The sequence below is a fragment of the Pristis pectinata genome, chromosome 9 (genome assembly GCF_009764475.1).
Source record: "Pristis pectinata isolate sPriPec2 chromosome 9, sPriPec2.1.pri, whole genome shotgun sequence".
Taxonomy (NCBI): domain Eukaryota; kingdom Metazoa; phylum Chordata; class Chondrichthyes; order Rhinopristiformes; family Pristidae; genus Pristis; species Pristis pectinata.
This window is the reverse complement of record NC_067413.1, coordinates 36,452,827-36,471,188: the sequence shown is the minus strand read 5'-3', so window position 1 is coordinate 36,471,188 and position 18,362 is coordinate 36,452,827. Positions and strand designations below refer to the sequence as shown.

The window sequence follows — 18,362 nt, the reverse complement described above, 5'->3', positions numbered from 1 at the left end:
GAGGAAAGTCTCAACTCCCACGCACTGGGATATCCTCCAAGAGGGAAGCCTTAGACAATTGCATTAGCCTCTCTGAGTAAACATGTTTTGCAGGTTTACATTGTTGGATTTAAAAAAAAAGAGGGCAATGGAAAATAAAAATGCAATGGGAAGGGGAGTGAGGAGTGGAAAATTATCCCATAGGAAAGAGGTAATTTTCTTTCTCAATATCTGACTACATGAGGGTCTTACTAACACACAAGGCACCTTTTAGATGAAAATATGCCTTTTGTATTTGTAATAAGAAAAATAATTATGCTGGTCTTCTATAGAATGGAGCTTAAAGTAACATATTGATTCATTAGGAATCAATGAAACAGCACAAATCCAAAAAAAACACAATAATCCTGTACAAAAGGAAAATAGTGTATTTTAATTTCGTGTCATGCTCATTCCACAGTTGTCAAAGTATCGGACAGGGAATTATATCACTTTTTGCATAAAAGAAGTAAGCTGGCAATTATCCAACAGATACCTGCTTGACAGTGTGCGAGAGATGTTGCATTGAGTTATAGAGAAAGTTTGAAAGTATTCTAAACTTGTAAATATAAAAGAAGTTTAGGAGAAAAGGGCAAAAATTGGTAATGTCCAGTTGTTGTGACTTGGACACCTCATCCACATCTTTCATCTCAAGGGTTTTACCGTAGTTGTATTTTTAATTAACATTTTGGAATACACCTAAGAGTTGCCAACTTTAAGAATATACATTCCTGGAGATTTTATCAGATGACTAACCATTTCCAACTATTCCACCCACAGGATCACACCACGGGTCCCCAGCCATGTCAATTCTCAGAGACTCTGTCCTCTGTAGCTGAATGGTAGGTAGACAGGTATCTTATTACCTGATTGGATGGTCACCTAATCTTCAATATTGCCATAATTAATAAACAAAAAAGACAAAAAGAATCAAATAGATAAATAACCTATATTGAACATGCTATATGTGAATCCTGGTAATTTATCCACTTTCGAGTCTGCTTCCAAAATTCAGTTTCATTGTTATATACATTACCAAGTGTACATTTAATGCATTCAACGGAGGACTGAATTCCATCCCATTTCTTGTTTTAAATCCCACTACTGTATTACATTTCTCCAGAGATACCTAGAGTAATGCCCTACAGATTAATATTCAATTTCAGGAGGGTTAAAAAGCCTGATTATACCCATACTTGCAATAACTCCATTGCTATCATGTTATTGTACTGGGAATTAGCATCTATTGTTCAGTCCCGTTGTCTGTGCCGACAGACCTGTCATCATTTGGATGTGCCTTGCTAGGAAAACATCTGTTCCAAAGCACCTAATTTTCAGTGGATTAAATATCCAGACTTAATGAGAGAAAGGCCAGAAAGTGATTTCATGCATGCTCCTATCTAATATTTTGACCTTACTGAAGCATTTACCAGGAGCTCTAACTGCTGTTGCCTCAACATTTATTGGCATCTGTCCAATCAATCCAGACTGAAAAATTACCATCCACAGGGAAATACCCCTTGCTCTGAGTCATTTGTAGAAAAAAAAACAACCTCTCATTCCACCCGCAACACACACACACACACACACACACACACACACACACACACACACACACACACACACACACACACACACACACACACACACACACACCTTAACATTAACTAGATTTTATCCCAAAAAACTCAGTGTGAAGAATGCCTGGATGAGAGTGCTTGTCAGACATATCATCAAGTTCCACCAAAAGGCTGTGAAGTGCCTATGTACAGTGATGTTCACTTGATGGCTCCCAGTTCAACAGGTTTCCACAGGCAGCTGTGGAATTTATAGATTGTGCCAGCATCAGGGAAACCCTCCAAAATAATAACCTTAAAAAAAGGATCCTCCCATTCAGGTCATGCTCATGACTCATAAATTCTAACACTGCCACTGTTAGGGAATAGGTATTTGAAAGATAGCCATAAAATATGAACTTTCTTCACAAAATATGCTTGGAGACTTCAGCCTAACAAAAGAAAAATGTCTTTGCTATGAGAAACTTTTTTCCTGGTTCAAACTCAATTGCCATTGTAATCAGAACTAAGGAGTTCGAGCCAGGATAAGATTAACCCCTGACAGAACTCATTTGTATTAAATATCTTTTTTATAGTCTTGTTCTCTGCTCATGGTTAGCTGCTTTGAAAGCGATAAGGCTACAGATGGTACTAAGTGGGATTTAAATAGATTTATGTGCGATGGGTTTTTAATTTGTGTGAATTGTTCATTTGCAAGCTGTATTTTTGAAGAATCTTTCTTTAGGAATTAAGATAAAGAACTCTGCAGGAGTGTTCTGTAATGGTGTCAGCCAGGTGGAGTGTTACAATCACAGTCTCTATCAATCATCAAAGAAAGTGCATTTGGCCAGCTTCCAGAATGATAGAAAAACTATCCTTGCTATGGAATAAACCTAAACAAAATAGACTTACTTTGACATATAGCGGCAGGATTACCAATAGCTGACATAACCAGAAAAACCATTCTTATGCACAAAAAAAACATTAATTTTTTGTGTCACTTTTGGCTCAGCATTAGCGCTCCCACCGGAAGTCATGGGTTCAAGCTTCATTCTAAGCACAGGAGAGCATCTTCTTGGCTGATATGTCAGCATAACACTGAAGATGTGCCGTTGGAGGTGCTGTCTTTGGGTGCAGCATTGCACCAAGATAATCTCTGCTAGATTCTTCAATCCCATGGTACTGTTGGACAGGAGAGGATTTCTTCTGTCATCCAGACCGATATTTATCCATTAACCCAATAGCACTAAATGAATTGATAAAGACAATCATTTCATTGCAGTTTGATAAAACACCCTCTGCGCTGAATATTATAACAATAACTACATCTCAAAGGTATTTCCTTAGCTATGAAGTAATTGTGATGCCCTAGAATCATGAAAGATGTCATACAAATCAATTTTTTCATCTGTCAATGCACTGTACAGAATTATACAAAATAAATTTTCCAAAGCCAGCACTTCATATAAATGGAAAATCAATATAAACTGGGGCTAGACTCGTGTTCAAAGCATATACTTTGCAGATAAAAATATTTGCTCAAAAGAGAGCAAGGATCAATCCTCCAACAAATGTACAAAAGCAATACAGTTAAAATTGCCTCATGTTTTATTCATAAATGCAGAAACCTACAAATCCAAAACAGATACTTAAGCTAAATGCCAATCATAAACTATTCAAACAGCAGCTGTGCAAATAGAATTTCCTGGTCATTTCTGTTAATGTGCTTTGATCTTTAATCAGATACATAAAACCTTATATTACCATTAGATCTTATTGCCTTTGTTGGAATATTTGTACTTAATTCATATAACCTGGGGAGACAAGCAAATTTTTGCTGTGAGCAATAAATTGGTACCTGACTTAAACACTCTTGACTTGTCCTTGGATTGGTAATGCTAAACACACAATATGGTAACATATGCACAATGTACTGCACTTCCGAAAGTCAGTACCTATTAATGGGACAGAATTTCAGAAGAAGAGTACAACTCCCAGTTGCTAGCTGCTCAGCTTTACCAACCCAAGGATGAATTGTGCTCTATTACTTTAAAATGTTCTTGTGTCTAATCTGGCAAAAAGTATAGCAATCAGGAAAAGAAATTGCTCGGTCAAAATATTCAAAGAATCTAAGGCTTAAATATTGTTAACTGTAGTAATGTGTTAAATAAAATAAACTATGAAAGCAACAAGGATGAAATTAGCTCAAATTTCAACCAAACGGATAGCATATATCAATACTTATATCCTCCTGTTAAGGTCAGGAGACGTCGGGCATCCTTCAACATACCTGCTGCCTTTTCCACAAAAATGACCTTTGACTCTGCAAGAAAGTTGTGGCCGTTTAAAATCATCACTTTTCCACCAGTCACGGGAAACCTGTCAATGCTTTGTTTTTCTATCAGCGGCAACTCCTGGGCAGACCTTTGGGCTGAAAGCAAAGAAACACATGAGCATTAATAGACACAGGGCAATGAATTTCCTGATGAGCATTGCATGTTGTGTAAAACTATTTATTTATTTTATTAATTTTCAGCATTTATCACCCATCGCTAATTGCCCTTGAGAAGGTGGCGGTGAGTCTTCCTCTTGAACTACTGCAGTTCTTCTGATGTAGGTGCTCCCACAGTGCTGTAAGATAGGCAGTTCCAGGATTTAGACCCAGTGATGGTGAAGGGCTGGTGATATATTTCAGGATGATGTGTAAGTTGGAAGGGAATGTGGTGGTGTCCCCATGCATTTCCTGCCCTTGTGTTACTTGGTGGTAGAGATTATGGGGTTGGAGGATGGTATTGGAATAGTCTGAACAACTAAGTGTGGTGAATTTTATAGATGGCATACACTGCAGCCACTGTGTGGGAACGGTGGAAGGAAATGGCACACAGCTGTTGATGGGACATCATCGTAGTCAGCATATAGCTCTTAATTTTTTTGATTATTCTTGACATGAACTACATAGACCACACGCTACATTGTTGTACTGTAGCTAATTGTGATTCAAAACTTAGAGAGAATAATTAAAATACCAGCAATATGAATTACAGAATGTTGCATTTGGAGTTGACAATCTGGTCCAGAAAATGGATATAGAGATGATACCCTGGCCTTTAATTGAGGAAATTATTAGTAAATATTTATAAATATCCCCTTAATATTTAAAATCACTGAACAGTTAATTATGAATGGTAAAACCATGCACATCAAAGAGATTTTTGATTGGCATTCATAAATCTTCTGTAATACCCCTCAAGCCAACAATGCAGAATTGACTTGAATCAAATGATTAAAGACCTTCCTGCTACAACTGAAAACTTTCCTGGCAAAAGTGCTCACCATCAGGAGTCTGCTGCTTTAGTAAGAGACTGCCCAAAATCAAAAACAGAAGCACAGAAATATTCAACGTTTTATTAATTAGCATCTCATCCGCTCCAAGATTTGGTTCATTGAATTGATACTGGGGTAGAAATTCGGCACTGATCTCCTGCCATAATTTTATAGAGAGTCTGCAAAGCCTTCAAAAGGTCTCAGCACAGCTCGAGTAATTCCTATACACTTAAGTTCATTTACATTAATGTGCTCAACAATGGATTTGATGTGTAGATATGATATTTCATTACTTTGCAAGAGAGACTCCTAGAGAGTTGGTGGGTGGGATTTGGGTTGCCCAAGGATTTGGTTGAACTTGGATGGGTAGAAGCTTCTACTTTGTGCAAAATGATGTGCTGTTTAAGAAAGGGAGGGAGGCAGCACTGATCAGAGGTGTGGTTTGCATTACTAGTGGCTTTGTCAGCATTGCATACAGTGGGTGGAGTGGAGTGTTGCCTTGTGGATGCAAGAACAAGAGTGTAAAGCATCACAGGGTCAAATGCACCAGATGTTGAAGTATTGTACCAACAGCATGGGGGAGCTGGCTAAAATTAGAATCAATGGATGGTAATAGTCAATATCAGAGACCACCCACAAAGCACTTGTGACTGCATCCAGTTAACCTCACTATGCACTTCTAAACACTAAAGTCCTACTAAATTTTTGGCAAAATTATGTATATCAGACTTAGAATCATACAAATTTATTGCACAGAGTTACACTACCTATCCATTGTGTCCCTGTGGTCAAAAAAACAGGGTACTGAGACTGATCGCAATTGGTCTGTGGCTCTATAGGTTATGGCGTGGCAAGAGCTCATCAAAGGTTCTTTTTACACAAGATGGTTTCTGTCTCAACCACACTTTCAGTCGATGAGTTCCAGATTCCCAACACTTATGGAGTCATAGAGTCATACAGCATAGAAACAGGCCCTTTGGCCCAACTCAGTCCATGTGTTGCCCAGTGAGCTAGTCCCATTTGCCTGTGATTGGCCTATAACCCTCTAAGTCTTTCCTATCCATGTACTTATCTAAATGAAATGCATGATTTCATGCATCACATTTGAGGCATGAAATGTCTTCCTCAACACTCCTCTAATTCTTCTACAAATCACTTCTCGTCCCTGGTCACTCTGCTGAAGGAAACAAATTCTTCCTGTTCTCCCTACCTAGACCTTTCATATGTTGCTACATTTCTGATGATCTTGACGCCCAGATAAATGCTTCATCATTATATTGTTACAACTAAGTAAAACTGTTGGCAGAAGACAAAGCAGAAAAACTGCAGATGTCAGAAATCTGAAATAAAAAGAGAAAATGCTGGAACTGCTCAGCAGATCAGGCAGCATCTGTGGAGAAAGAAACAGAGTCAACATTTCAAGTCACTAAACTTTCATCAGAACTGGAAAGGTAAGAAGAATGTTTGAAGTTGCAGGGAAGTTGAGAGTGGTGGGGTAGAGAGTACAGAGAATGAAGGGAATGCCAGGGATACTGAGTGTCTCTGATATGCAGCTCAGTTTCTTTGCTGCTCCATTCTCTGGAGTGGCTCTTAGCCACTCATATCAGTTGCTTCCATTTTCTTTATTTATGGGATGTGGGTATCACCTTCCTGGGCCAGCATTTATTGCCCGTACCTAACCGCTCCAAAAAGCTGTCATTTTGACTATTTGCAGTCTGTGTGAAGAGGTTGCTGTCTCCCATGCTGTCCCAGTATTTAGACCCAGTGATGATGAAGGAATTGCAGCTTAAGTTGGAATAACATGCTTTTCTAGCACTGGTCTGTACTGGATGATCCCACCCACTCCAGCTGAAGTGGGATAAATTGCTTTGGCAGAATTACAATGGGGCACGTTTTTCATTCTTTTCAGAAAATCCTACCCCTCCAATTAAGATGGCATAAGTGACTTTAGAAGAGCTACAATGGGATGATTTTTTGCTTTCTTTCCTTGATAAATCCCACCCTTCCAACTCAGATGGGATCAATGACTTTAGTGCAATTATGATGGGTTCCCTTTTGTCTTTCTTTCTGCTCCTGAAACATACCAAATAGCCCTGTTGAAAAGAGGACGTGTACAGATTACACTCAGCTGTGCGATGGTACGCAAAGAAATAAGCCAGAATCACCCACTTTCTACCTCCCCTGCATGGAATATCCAATTTAGGGTTCCACATGGCCATTGAGGAACAATATCCAAACAACAATCATTATCTCCATCTGAAGAGCTATGGTTTACATAAAACTAAAGAGCTATGTGGTGTTCGAATGAATATTTTGTTCCTATGAAGAAGTTTTGTTTCTATCAGAAACATTTGAAATTGGATGTCTATATTTGAAAATATAGACATCCAATTTCTGTCACTAACATAATCTCAGAGACATATGGCAAATAACAGCACCACAGTGGTTTTGTTGGTACATGGATTCCTACAAGATGACTCTCACTCGGCCATCTGGAGGAAGTGGCAAGGTTGTAATTCTCACTGCAGGCAATGAAACAGTAAGTAATAAAATTATGCAGGTGTTTTAATCCCTTCTCTACCATTAGTGTGAAAAAAATCAAATTCACAGCTATCAAACAAACTGTAGGATAAATTTTGGTTGTTGGAACACACCCTTTCCCTACTTCATATTCTGTGGAGTTCTGGATTTCAGTTCCACTGTTATGAGGTAGAACTGTGCAAGTCCTAATCTCCTGAGTGGCACAGGAGCAAGGCAAGTGAAAAATCTAGGAGGAACAGCACTTCCATTCTTTCCACCACCAAATGATACTGAGTGTGTGTTTCTGAACAAATATGTGTGAGCTTTTTAACTGTTGTTCTTTACGCTAGTGTGTGTATATGTATGTGTGTGTGTGTGTGTCTGTCTGTGTGTGTGTGTGTCTGTGTCTGTGTGCGCGTACGCGCGCATGTGTGCATGTGCATGTGTTTCCATTTGTGTGCACACATTTTCGTGTGTATGTTTCTATTTGTGTATGTGCTATTATCTTTGTGTGTGTGTGTGCTTGCAATTGAATGTACGTGTGAGCGTGTTTGTGCACATGCGTGAGTGTGTGTGTGTCTAGTTCTCATTGGTCTTCTCATGATCTTAACCAACTATTCCAAAAAGTCATTCATATAATTTGTTATAGTATGACCCCGCTGGAAAGTATGTATGTGCCTCATTCTCCCACTGGAAAGGCAAACTCAAAGAGAGGACAAAGAGGTCAGTCAGTGTTAGTGCATTCCATACCTGTTTCTGAGCCACAGGCATGGACCTTCATTGGGTGCATAAGTTTCACCCTACAGCCTTTCATTCTTCTTGAGCATGGGTCAGTGCAGACTTGGTGCAGTTATCACAACATGTCACAGGAATTATCTTTTGGAATAGCTATTTATTGTCATAAGAACGACAACACACACACACACACACACACACACACACACACACACACACACAGAGAAACAAATCCACATGCACACAGGGCAACATTCCTACAAGCTTGCACATATGTGCACACACACAAATGCATACAGTTCTAATATATACATAGACATGTGTGTACACCAACATAGCCAAACAGACATATACATGCACATTCATACAAATATATTTGAGCACAAAATCACATGCATAAACAGACATGCTTGCTCATACATACTAGTGTACAAATTTGCACAATTACACCACAAATGAACAGACTTGGGTTTTTTATCCCTGTGACCTAGTGGAATATCAACAGAATTGCCTGAATCCCTAGAAAAATGGCCATTCCTTCCACTTCCTGGGGAGTTCTGCTGGTCATCGACATGAATCGTTAACTCTGTTTCTCTCTCCATGGATGCTGCTGAGGGTTTCCAATACTCTTTCTTTTTCTGCTGCATTTTCACTTAAAATGATGGTGGTTAACTGGAGAACCCCCATGGAGTTTCCAGATATTAATATTTCATTTGGCAAAACTAGAAAGTGAATCGTACTTACAGCACTCAATGGGATTTGATGAAACCTGCAGGGAGATAGTTCTACCATTGGGTTGTGGGACGTGGACACGGAAGACCAGCCTTACTCTTGTATTCTTCCTTCCAATGTCGGTCTCACCTTTCCTCAGTTCAATGTCAGAATTTCGAAGCTTCAATATTCCAGCACAATCGATGCTGTTGGAGACAGGAAACATTTACTGTTATGATGGAAAAGATTTATATGTGGAAAAGATTTATATGTCCAAACATTTTTTTTCCACTGAGAACAAATGTGAGGGACCCTGAATTATTTTTCACCTGATTGTATTATTCAAATAGTGTGTGAGTGGTTTTAAATAACCACACAAGCACACAGGGCAACACTCTTACAAGCTTGCACACACAAACACACGTGCACACACACATGCAGCTTTAATGCATTCAACTGCATTGTTCAATAATAACCCAACCTCGTCTTGCAATGTGAATTGTGTGTGTCTCCCTTTTCAACACACAACTGTGTTTCACATTGTATTTGGAGAGAGCTATCTACTGATGGGAAGTAATACATCTGGACATCAGTTCTAATTTGGATTTGTATACATTATATTCTGAAGCCCTCTATGAGTAATAAAATGAAGTGATGTCTTCATATCTTCAAGGACCATCAAATCGGGGCATTTTTAAGGCACAAAAGAAGGCTATTCAGCCCACTGAGTCAATGCTGGCTCTTAATAGAGCAATTCCAACTGTACCAGTTACCTGCCCTTTCCCCATAGTTCTGCAAATTACTCTCCCTCACATGCCTATCCAACTCTATTCTGAAGACCATGATTGGTTCTCTTTCCACTGATCTTAACGGCTCTGAATTCCAGATCCTAATTGCTCCCTGCACAAAACAGATTTCCTTTGCAACCACCCCACCCCATCCCCAACTGCTAAGTAGCTTTTGCCCAAGATTTTAAGTCTGTAACTCCTTGTCCTTGAACCATCTGCTCATGAAGACAGCATTCTCTATTTCCTCTGTTTAAACTAATCATGATCTTATACATTTCTTTAAAGTCTCCCCTCAAAGTTCTTTGCTCCAATGTTTCTCTAGTCTAATCTTACAGCTGAAATCCTTCACCCTGGAACCATTCTGAAAGTATCTGCAGTACCAGAGACAGATTTTGAGGAGAAGTTTGAAGGGATAATAAATTCTTCCAACAAAGGGACAATGGACACAGATTTAAAATCTTGCGCAAAGATACAAAGGGACTGTGAGGGAAAAAACTTTTAAATAGAGAGGAGATATTAATGTAAGACATCTTAGAGTGTTCACTGGACACTCCTTTCTTTATTTTATGAGCAGCATTTAGCCACTTGCTCTAAACAAGATCTACTTCAGTTAAAACAATGTGCAAACAATATAAATTGGACACATTCAGTTCTTGCATAAAGCCAGTGAGCAAAATACATTTCTGGCAAAATTATTGAAATTTCTGGGTAAAAAAGTAACATTTATTTGGAAACTGTCACAGCCTTAAGATGTCTCAAAGCGCACTAAAGCTATTGAAATTCTGTGTCTAACACTATAAGTGCAGGAGACTCAGCAGACTATTTGCACACAGCAAGATCTCATAACTAAAAGCAGGTAATTGCCAATCAATGCGTTACAATGATTGGAACTGATGTGTAACTGTTGGGAAGGACACTGTGAAGAATTCCTCTGCTCTTCAGAAGAATTGCTATGAAACCATGTATTTCCATCCAAGCAGGCAGAGTGAATTTGCATTTAACATTTCTTGAGATAACAGCACCTCTGACAACGTGGCACCTTCATGGCACTGCATTGGAGCTTCAGCCCAGATTCTCTGCCCAAGCCTCTGGAGTGGGACTTGATTCCACAACCTTCTGCTTCACAGTTAACATCTAAAAAGCATCCGGACTTGTAAGATCTTTAGTTTGTTAGCTCCCACAAACACATAAATATGGTAGAAGGAGCCAGCTGATGAGTTCTCTGTAAATAACACAAAACTCCAACTCATATTGCCATCTGGTTAGGCTGTAGAACAGCTCAATATTATAGAAAATATCTTCTTAAATACACTGACACACACACACACACACACACACACACTCATATACATACCCACATGTGCACAAACACATGTACAGATATTTGGACGGACACACACACACACACACACACACAGAAATATGTTCATATGTGCATAAATTCAGGTGTATGCACACATGCAAACACACCATACTCTTTTGCTCCATTCCCAACTGCATTGTTACATTGAGCACCCTCTATGTTACGATGTCAGACAACTTTGATTCTATTTCAATGTTCACTTGTTGCTGGGATGATAATCTGCAATTAATGTAACATGGAGATCGTGAAGGGTGATATAGTGGTGCAGCAGCTAGCACTACTGACTTATAGCTCCAGAGACCCAGGTTCAATTCTGACCTTGGGTGCGGACTCTGTAGAATTCACAGGTTCTCTTGGTGATGCTGTGGATTTCCACGGGGTGCTCTGGTCTCTCCCACATCCCAAAGATATGCTGGTGGGTTAATAGGTCACTGTAAAGTACCTTGTAGTGTTGATATGTGGCAAGTGAAACAAGAAGGGAAGTTCCTGGGCATGAGAGAGAATAACTTGTATGTCTACAGGGAAATAAGAAGTCAGTGAATGGGGCTGACGGGATTGCTGTGCTAGGAGCTGACATGAAGTCAATGAGCCAAATGGCCTCCTTCCTTGCTGCAAATGAAAGAATAATTTTAACTTCCAAACCCTCACTAATAACAGGATTGTTCAGCTTTAGGACTGGTGCCATTTTAATTTCACCAACTGTTGGAAGCAGTGAACTGAAGATTTTTGACATGGAGTATGTTTTGAGGAGACTCACTTTGCTCTCATGTTGTTTTCTGGCAGTAAAGGGATCTCCAGCACCTTGGTGTTGCTGATGATGCTTTCATGGCTGGTCGTGGAAACCGTCTTGCCAGTGATTCGATGGACCTGGTAGAAGGCATGTGGTCTCAACAGGCGGTCGTCTGCTGTCCCTATGAACAGCTGTAGCGTGAGGGGTTCACTTTCCATATAACCATGGAGCTGGCAATAAAACAGAAAAAAAAACATTGTTAAACATCAAGCGCTAAAGACCAATTAATTTTTTATATAGGTCAGAGCCAAAAACAGGCAAGAAAATTACTGACAGGTGCGATGTCCCATTTTTGCAGTAACAAAATATGAAAGTATATTTAATGTACTCCACATTAAAGGTAATTTGACCAGACTTTGTTCTTTAAGGTGGTTATGGAGTTATTTGCTAAAGATCTGAAACAGGAGTTTGATGACCGGCTTTACAATTGTTTTCAAAAAAGTTCTGCTTTCATATTTCTTCCAGTATGTGGATAAAAACATGTTGCACACTTGATCTCATCTCAGAGTCATTCAGTATAGAAACAAGTCCTTAGGCCCAGCAAACCCATGCCAACCATCAACCACACTAATGCCACATTAATCCCATATTTTATTCTCCCCACATTCTCATCAACTCCCTCCTGAATCTATCACTCACCTACACACTCAGGGCAAGTTACAGTGGCTAATTGATATACCAACCCGCAGATTTTTGGAGCACCTAGAGAAATCCCATGTGGTCACAGAGAGAATGTACAAACTCTACACAGACAACATCAGAGGTCAGGATTGAAACCGGGTCTCTGACACTCTGAGGTGGTGGGTCTACTAGCTGCATCATTGCGCCATCCTTGGGCACTGGAAGCTCCATGAGCCACATATGTTCAAGTTTTCATATGAACAATCTAACTAACAATTGTACAGTAAATAAATCACAGATTGGAAAGCTGAAACATTTACTGTGCTGGAATCAAAAAAACTTATTAGAAGTTCATTCTTGTGAGCAAAGTCCAGGATTTATTGCCCATCCCTACTTGTCCTTGGGGAAAATAGTGTTGAGCTTTCTCCTTGAACCATGTAGTCCAAGTGTTGAAGATTCTCCACACAGTAGCATTGGATAAGGAACCCCAGGATTCTCTCCCAGGGACAGAGAAGGAACAATAATGTCAGGGTTGTGGGTGATTTGGGTGGGGCAGTATTCTAATGCACCTAGAACCCCGCTTTTCTCCATGGATGCTGCCTGGCCTGCTGAGTTCCTCCAGCATCACAGTGTTTTTCATCTAGATTCCAGCGTCTGCAGTCCTTTGTTTCTCTAGAACCCTTGACATCCTAGATGCAGGAGGGAAGCGAGTGGTTGTGCATTTGGGAAGTGCAATTGAAGAAACCTTGGCAACTCATTAATTACTCAATGCTTATCCATCAACTAACTGCTAATTTATCGATATCCCAAAGAATTGCATTGGAGGCAGTCTCATTTTAGTGATTAGTTGTAAGTTCCCATGGAGTTCACTATGGAACACTGAGGACACTTCCGATGTAGAATGCTCCTTCAGCTGCCTGGACCCCAAACTCTGGAATTCCCCCCATAAACCATTCCATTTTGCTATCTCCATTTAAATCTCTCCTTAAATGCCACCATAAACATCTGGGTCATCCATCTCTTTAGGTGTCAAATTTGGTTTGACTGCTTCCTTTTGAGGTATTTTGGGACACTGCAATATTTGTGCTGTATAAATAAAAGTTGTTGCTGCAATAAAGAATGTGTGAGAGAGGCTGAAAGGGAGGAATACTCAATTAAAAGTTATTCATTGAAATCATGATGAAAACAAGACCAAATAACTTGACTCAAAAACGTTTCCTTCCAAGCATGGTTCAAGGACTAGGAGATCCAGATTTAAAATTTTGGTGTCTTTATTTGAGCAAAGATGCTAATGCATATGGAGTGGTTAGTGGACAGTTTAATAGACTGATACCTGGAATAGGCAGGATGCCTCATGAGGAAAGGTTAAACAGGAGAGTCTTGTGTTTGCTGGAGTTTAGAAAACTGAGAGGCAACTTGATTGAAACTTGATAAGTCCAGATACACTTGAGATTGCATGTTCTTTATGTTCTTCATGCAGTCTTTTCCATTGCTTATACACGAGGGGGAGGTCCTCAAGATCCTGTGATTCACATCCCAGTATATGCTATTTGGCAAGGCATTGATACAGCAGGTGTGGGCTCTGCATGCAGGAACCATGTTAGTGCATGAATTACCATAACTCTACTTCTTGAAACTCTCATCCAAATTTGTGAAGCTTTCCGGGAGATTGGAGTGGCCTTTGGTGCTAGAGACACCACAAAGGGATAATCTCCAATTTCTAGGCATACGAGTCTAACAGAAAGTATGAATACTAATAGAAAATATAAAAAATTATTGAAACATACATGCAAGAAAAGAAACACTGACAGGAGGAACTGTTAGGAAGACAACAGCAAGAAAATGGAAGTGAAATTAGCAGTTATGCAAATGACATTATATATGCCTCAGTGGGAGGTAGAACTGATTATAGAAAATAATCTTGGCTGAACACCCAAAACTCAAGTTATTCTGTTTTGGTACCATGTGATGCACTATAAAAGGGTTCAAGGTAGAGAACGGGAAAGACTTGGAGGTCATATAGCAAGCTATTGTTGAACTATTTGAAAGAGAAACAAGAAAAGCCTCGCAACTGGGGTGGCTGGGGAGCAGAGAGTTTGCAGTATACACAAAATAATTAAAATTTTTGGACTTGCATGATATATTTAAACAATATATTGATATACTGCATGTGCCTCAGCAAAAATGCATTTTAAAGCATGTAACGTGGTTCTATTACGATAATTCACCACAGCATTCTGCACAATAATTGTCTCACACCTAATACCGCTAAAAAAGAGATTATTTACCCTCTGTTTCCCTTATGAAAGCAGTGTTGGCTGCAAAATAATAACTCAAAGTGTTCCTTTTGGATTAAGGAATGCCCCAGCTCCCTAATGTTGCCCTAAGATTCAAGGGATGTTGGAAGAAGGATAGAGTCCTGGATTTTCATCCCATTGACTTTACTGGCTATTGGTCACGAGTTTCAAGGCACTGGTGTCTAAAATAATTGCAAACATAGGGCAATATAGTTATGAAGTAAAAGTTAGCTTTGCCCTTCAATTTCCTTTCCCCAATATTGAGAAGGACTAGAAGAGGCTTTTCAGGATGTGACAAGTTTTTCTAGAAGGACATGGTAAACAGCTAAGCAAAACTTTTTCCTTCCAGCCTTCTTGGGAAATTTTCAGGCATGGAGGATCTGGGCTGCTATTGTTGGACCGAGGTCCTTGGCCAGTGGCCATTCCCTCCATGGAAGACATCTCAGTTTCCAGGCACACGACACTACATGAAGCAGAGTTGCCCTAGGGCCTTGACACAGACTCAAATCTGGAAATGCAGATAATTTTCACATCACATCAGACAGTACACACATCGCAATGGATGGGAAATATCAGCTTGATGCAACATAATGCAAGTAACTATGTGAAGGTACTCCCCATTACATCTAATGTAAGTGCCAGAGTAATGATAATCAAGCACTGGGAAAAAAATAAATACTGCAATGGCAATGGAACAGACTCTGACTACGGTTAGTGGCAAAGCAATGGTACCCAATTGACCAGGAAATAAAACTCCCCACAAGGATCTAGTGACTTTTGTGGTAAAGCTTCCCATTTTCTGACTCCTGGTCAAAGGGATCCCAGGTGCCCAGCTGTTGAGATGTCATCAAGTAGACTGAACAACCACAGTAAAGAACTCTCACAGGCAGGAAACCCAGGGAGTAGTTTCATTCTCAACACTGGTGCCCCACAAGTCTGCGTCCTCAGCCTTTTCCTATACTCCCTATACACTCATGACTGTGTGGCCAGATTCTGTAACTCCACCTACAAGTTTGCAGATGATACCACCGTTGTAGGCCGTGTCTCAAACGGCGATGAGTCGGAGTACAGGAAGGAGATAGAGAGCTTAGTGTAATGGTGTCATGACAACAACCTTTCCCTCAATGTCAACAAAACAAAAGAGCTGGTCATTGACTTCAGGAAAGGGGGCGGTGTACATGTACCTGTCTACATCAATGGTGCTGAGGTCGAGAAGGTTGAGAGCTTCAAGTTCCTGGGAGTGAACATTACCAACAGCCTGTCCTGGTCAAATCATGTAGAAGCCACAGCCAAGAAAGCTCACCAGCACCTCTACTTCCTCAGGAGGCTAAAGAAATTTGGTTTGTCCCCTTTGACTCTCACCAACTTTTACAGATGCACCATAGAAAGCATACTATCTGGATGTATCATGGCTTGGTATAGCAACTGCTCTGCCCAGGACCGCAAGAAACTGCAGAGAGTTGTGGACACAGCCCAGCGCATCACAGACACCAGACTCCCCTCCTTGGACTCTGTCTTTACCTCTCGTTGACTTGGTGAAGCAGCCAGCATAATCAAAGACCCCACCCACCCGGGACATTCTCTCTTCTCTCCTCTTCCATCGGGTAGAAATTACAGGAGCCTGAGGGCACGTACCACCAGACTTAAGGATAGCTTCTACCCCACTGTGATAAGACCATTGAATGGTTCCCTTCTACAATGAGATGGACTATGACCTCATGATCTACCTTGTTGTGACCTCGCACCTTATTGCACTGCACTTTCTCTGTAGCTGTAACACTTTACTCTGTACTGTTATTGTTTTTACCTGTACTACGTCAATGCACTCTGTACTGACTCAATGTAACTGCACTGTGTAATGAATTGACCTGTACGATTGGTTCGTAAGACAAGCTTTTCACTGTACCTCGGTACAAGTGACAATAATAAATCAATACCAATACCAATATATTTTTAAAATTTTATACAGAGTCCTAATTAAGGATTGCAATATCGATATTTGAGTACAATATAAGCTAAAATTACTTAATTTTTTTTCACAAAACATAATTTAATACTCTCACATTTCAAAAATTTCCATGCAAGGAGTTTACAACATGTACCTGCACAAATAATTAATACTTTTATGGCCATGGAATGTGCTAAGGTGTAATTATAGTTTAGATTGTTGTTAAAACCTGACCAAGGCATCATGTAAAATTTCAGGGCATTTTAACAATTCATAAAAAAGCCTAAATTCTAGTGAGCTTGACTGTATCAGAGAGTGCAACCAGTGCAGTGTGTGAAGGCCAATTGGATCACTGAAAGCAACTTCAACTTCACATACCCAAAAATCTTTAAGTTGCAAATGGAAATAATGGCAAATACTCACAGTTTTCATATCATTATGATTAAAATCCATCCAATGTTAGTGTTGGTGACTTGGTAGTGTCTAACCAAGGGAAAGATCCTAGCAAAATCAGTGTCAACAACATTGCTGAGTTCATCAAGGCAGTTGGTGCTAATGAATTATATCCTATTTGGTATCTATTTATCTGTTAGAACAGAGTCATAGAGTCACACAGCATGGAAACAAGCCCTTCAGCCCAACTTGTCCATGCCAACTGTGTTGCCCAGTGAGCTAGTCCCATCTGCCCATATTTGGGCCATAGCTCTCTAAACCTCTCTTATCCATGTACTTATCTAGATGGCTTTGAAATGTTGCTACTGTGCCAACTTCATCCACTATTTCTGGCAGCTCATTCCAAATACACACCACCGTTCGTGTGAAGATGCTGCCCCTGATGTCCCTTTTAAATCACTCGCCTCTGATCTTTAAACCTGTGCCCTCCTGTTTTTAGCACCTCCTCCCTGGGAAAAAGACTATGTGCTTTCACTCTGTCTATGCCCCTCATGATCTTACATACCTCTATCAGGTCACCCCTCAGTCTCCTACATTCCTTTCTTTTTCAATCTTTTCATTAGTTTTCAAATTAATACACATTAATATATCAATGTTTATACATGTAATACAAAGAGATCAGGAGAACAATCAGGACATGGATAATCATAAAGGACAATAGAGTATAAAAAAATCTGTAGATCCAATGATCTGTTAGTGAATGAATATAATATAAAAGAAAAAGATTTATTATAAAATATAAAAAAAACTCCAAAACAATAAGAAAAATTATAAACAATGTATCAAACCAAACTAAGCTAAAGAAAAAAAAATTCAAAATAAACCAAAAAAAAACTGGACTAAAATTTCTCAATAGAAACAGGGCAATATTATGTCATCAACTCCGTTCTTCTAAATTGAAAGGTTATTATAAGGGGATCTATATCATGTGAAAATATTGAATAAATGGACTCCAAACTAGTCTCCTACATTCCAGGAAATAAAGTTCTAGTCTACACAACCTCTCCTTGTAATTCAGGTTCCCAAGTCCAGGCAACATCCTGGTAACTCTTTTCTGTACACTTTCTAGTTTAATAACATCTTTCCTATAACAGGGTGACCAAAACTGTACACAGTGCTCCAAGTGAGGCATCACCAATGTCTCATATAACTGCAACATAACTTCTCAACTCCTGTACTCAATTTACTGACTGATGAAGGCCAGGGTGCCAAATTATTTACTAGAGTGATTCCAGGGA

The 18,362-nt window shown here is 39.7% G+C and overlaps 1 protein-coding gene across 3 annotated transcripts in view; it reads right to left on the bottom strand.

Annotated features, from left to right (window-relative positions):
• The window catches only part of nfatc1 (nuclear factor of activated T cells 1), a 233,103-nt gene that overhangs the window by 139,178 nt on the left and 75,563 nt on the right, over positions 1-18,362 (bottom strand). For all 3 annotated transcript variants that reach the window (XM_052023740.1, XM_052023739.1, XM_052023741.1), the window contains 3 exons: positions 11,773-11,975; positions 8,898-9,070; positions 3,865-4,005 (listed from right to left, as the gene is read on the bottom strand). In XM_052023740.1, coding sequence (XP_051879700.1) covers positions 3,865-4,005; positions 8,898-9,070; positions 11,773-11,975 — 517 coding nt within the window. The remainder of the gene's footprint in view (positions 1-3,864; positions 4,006-8,897; positions 9,071-11,772; positions 11,976-18,362) is intronic.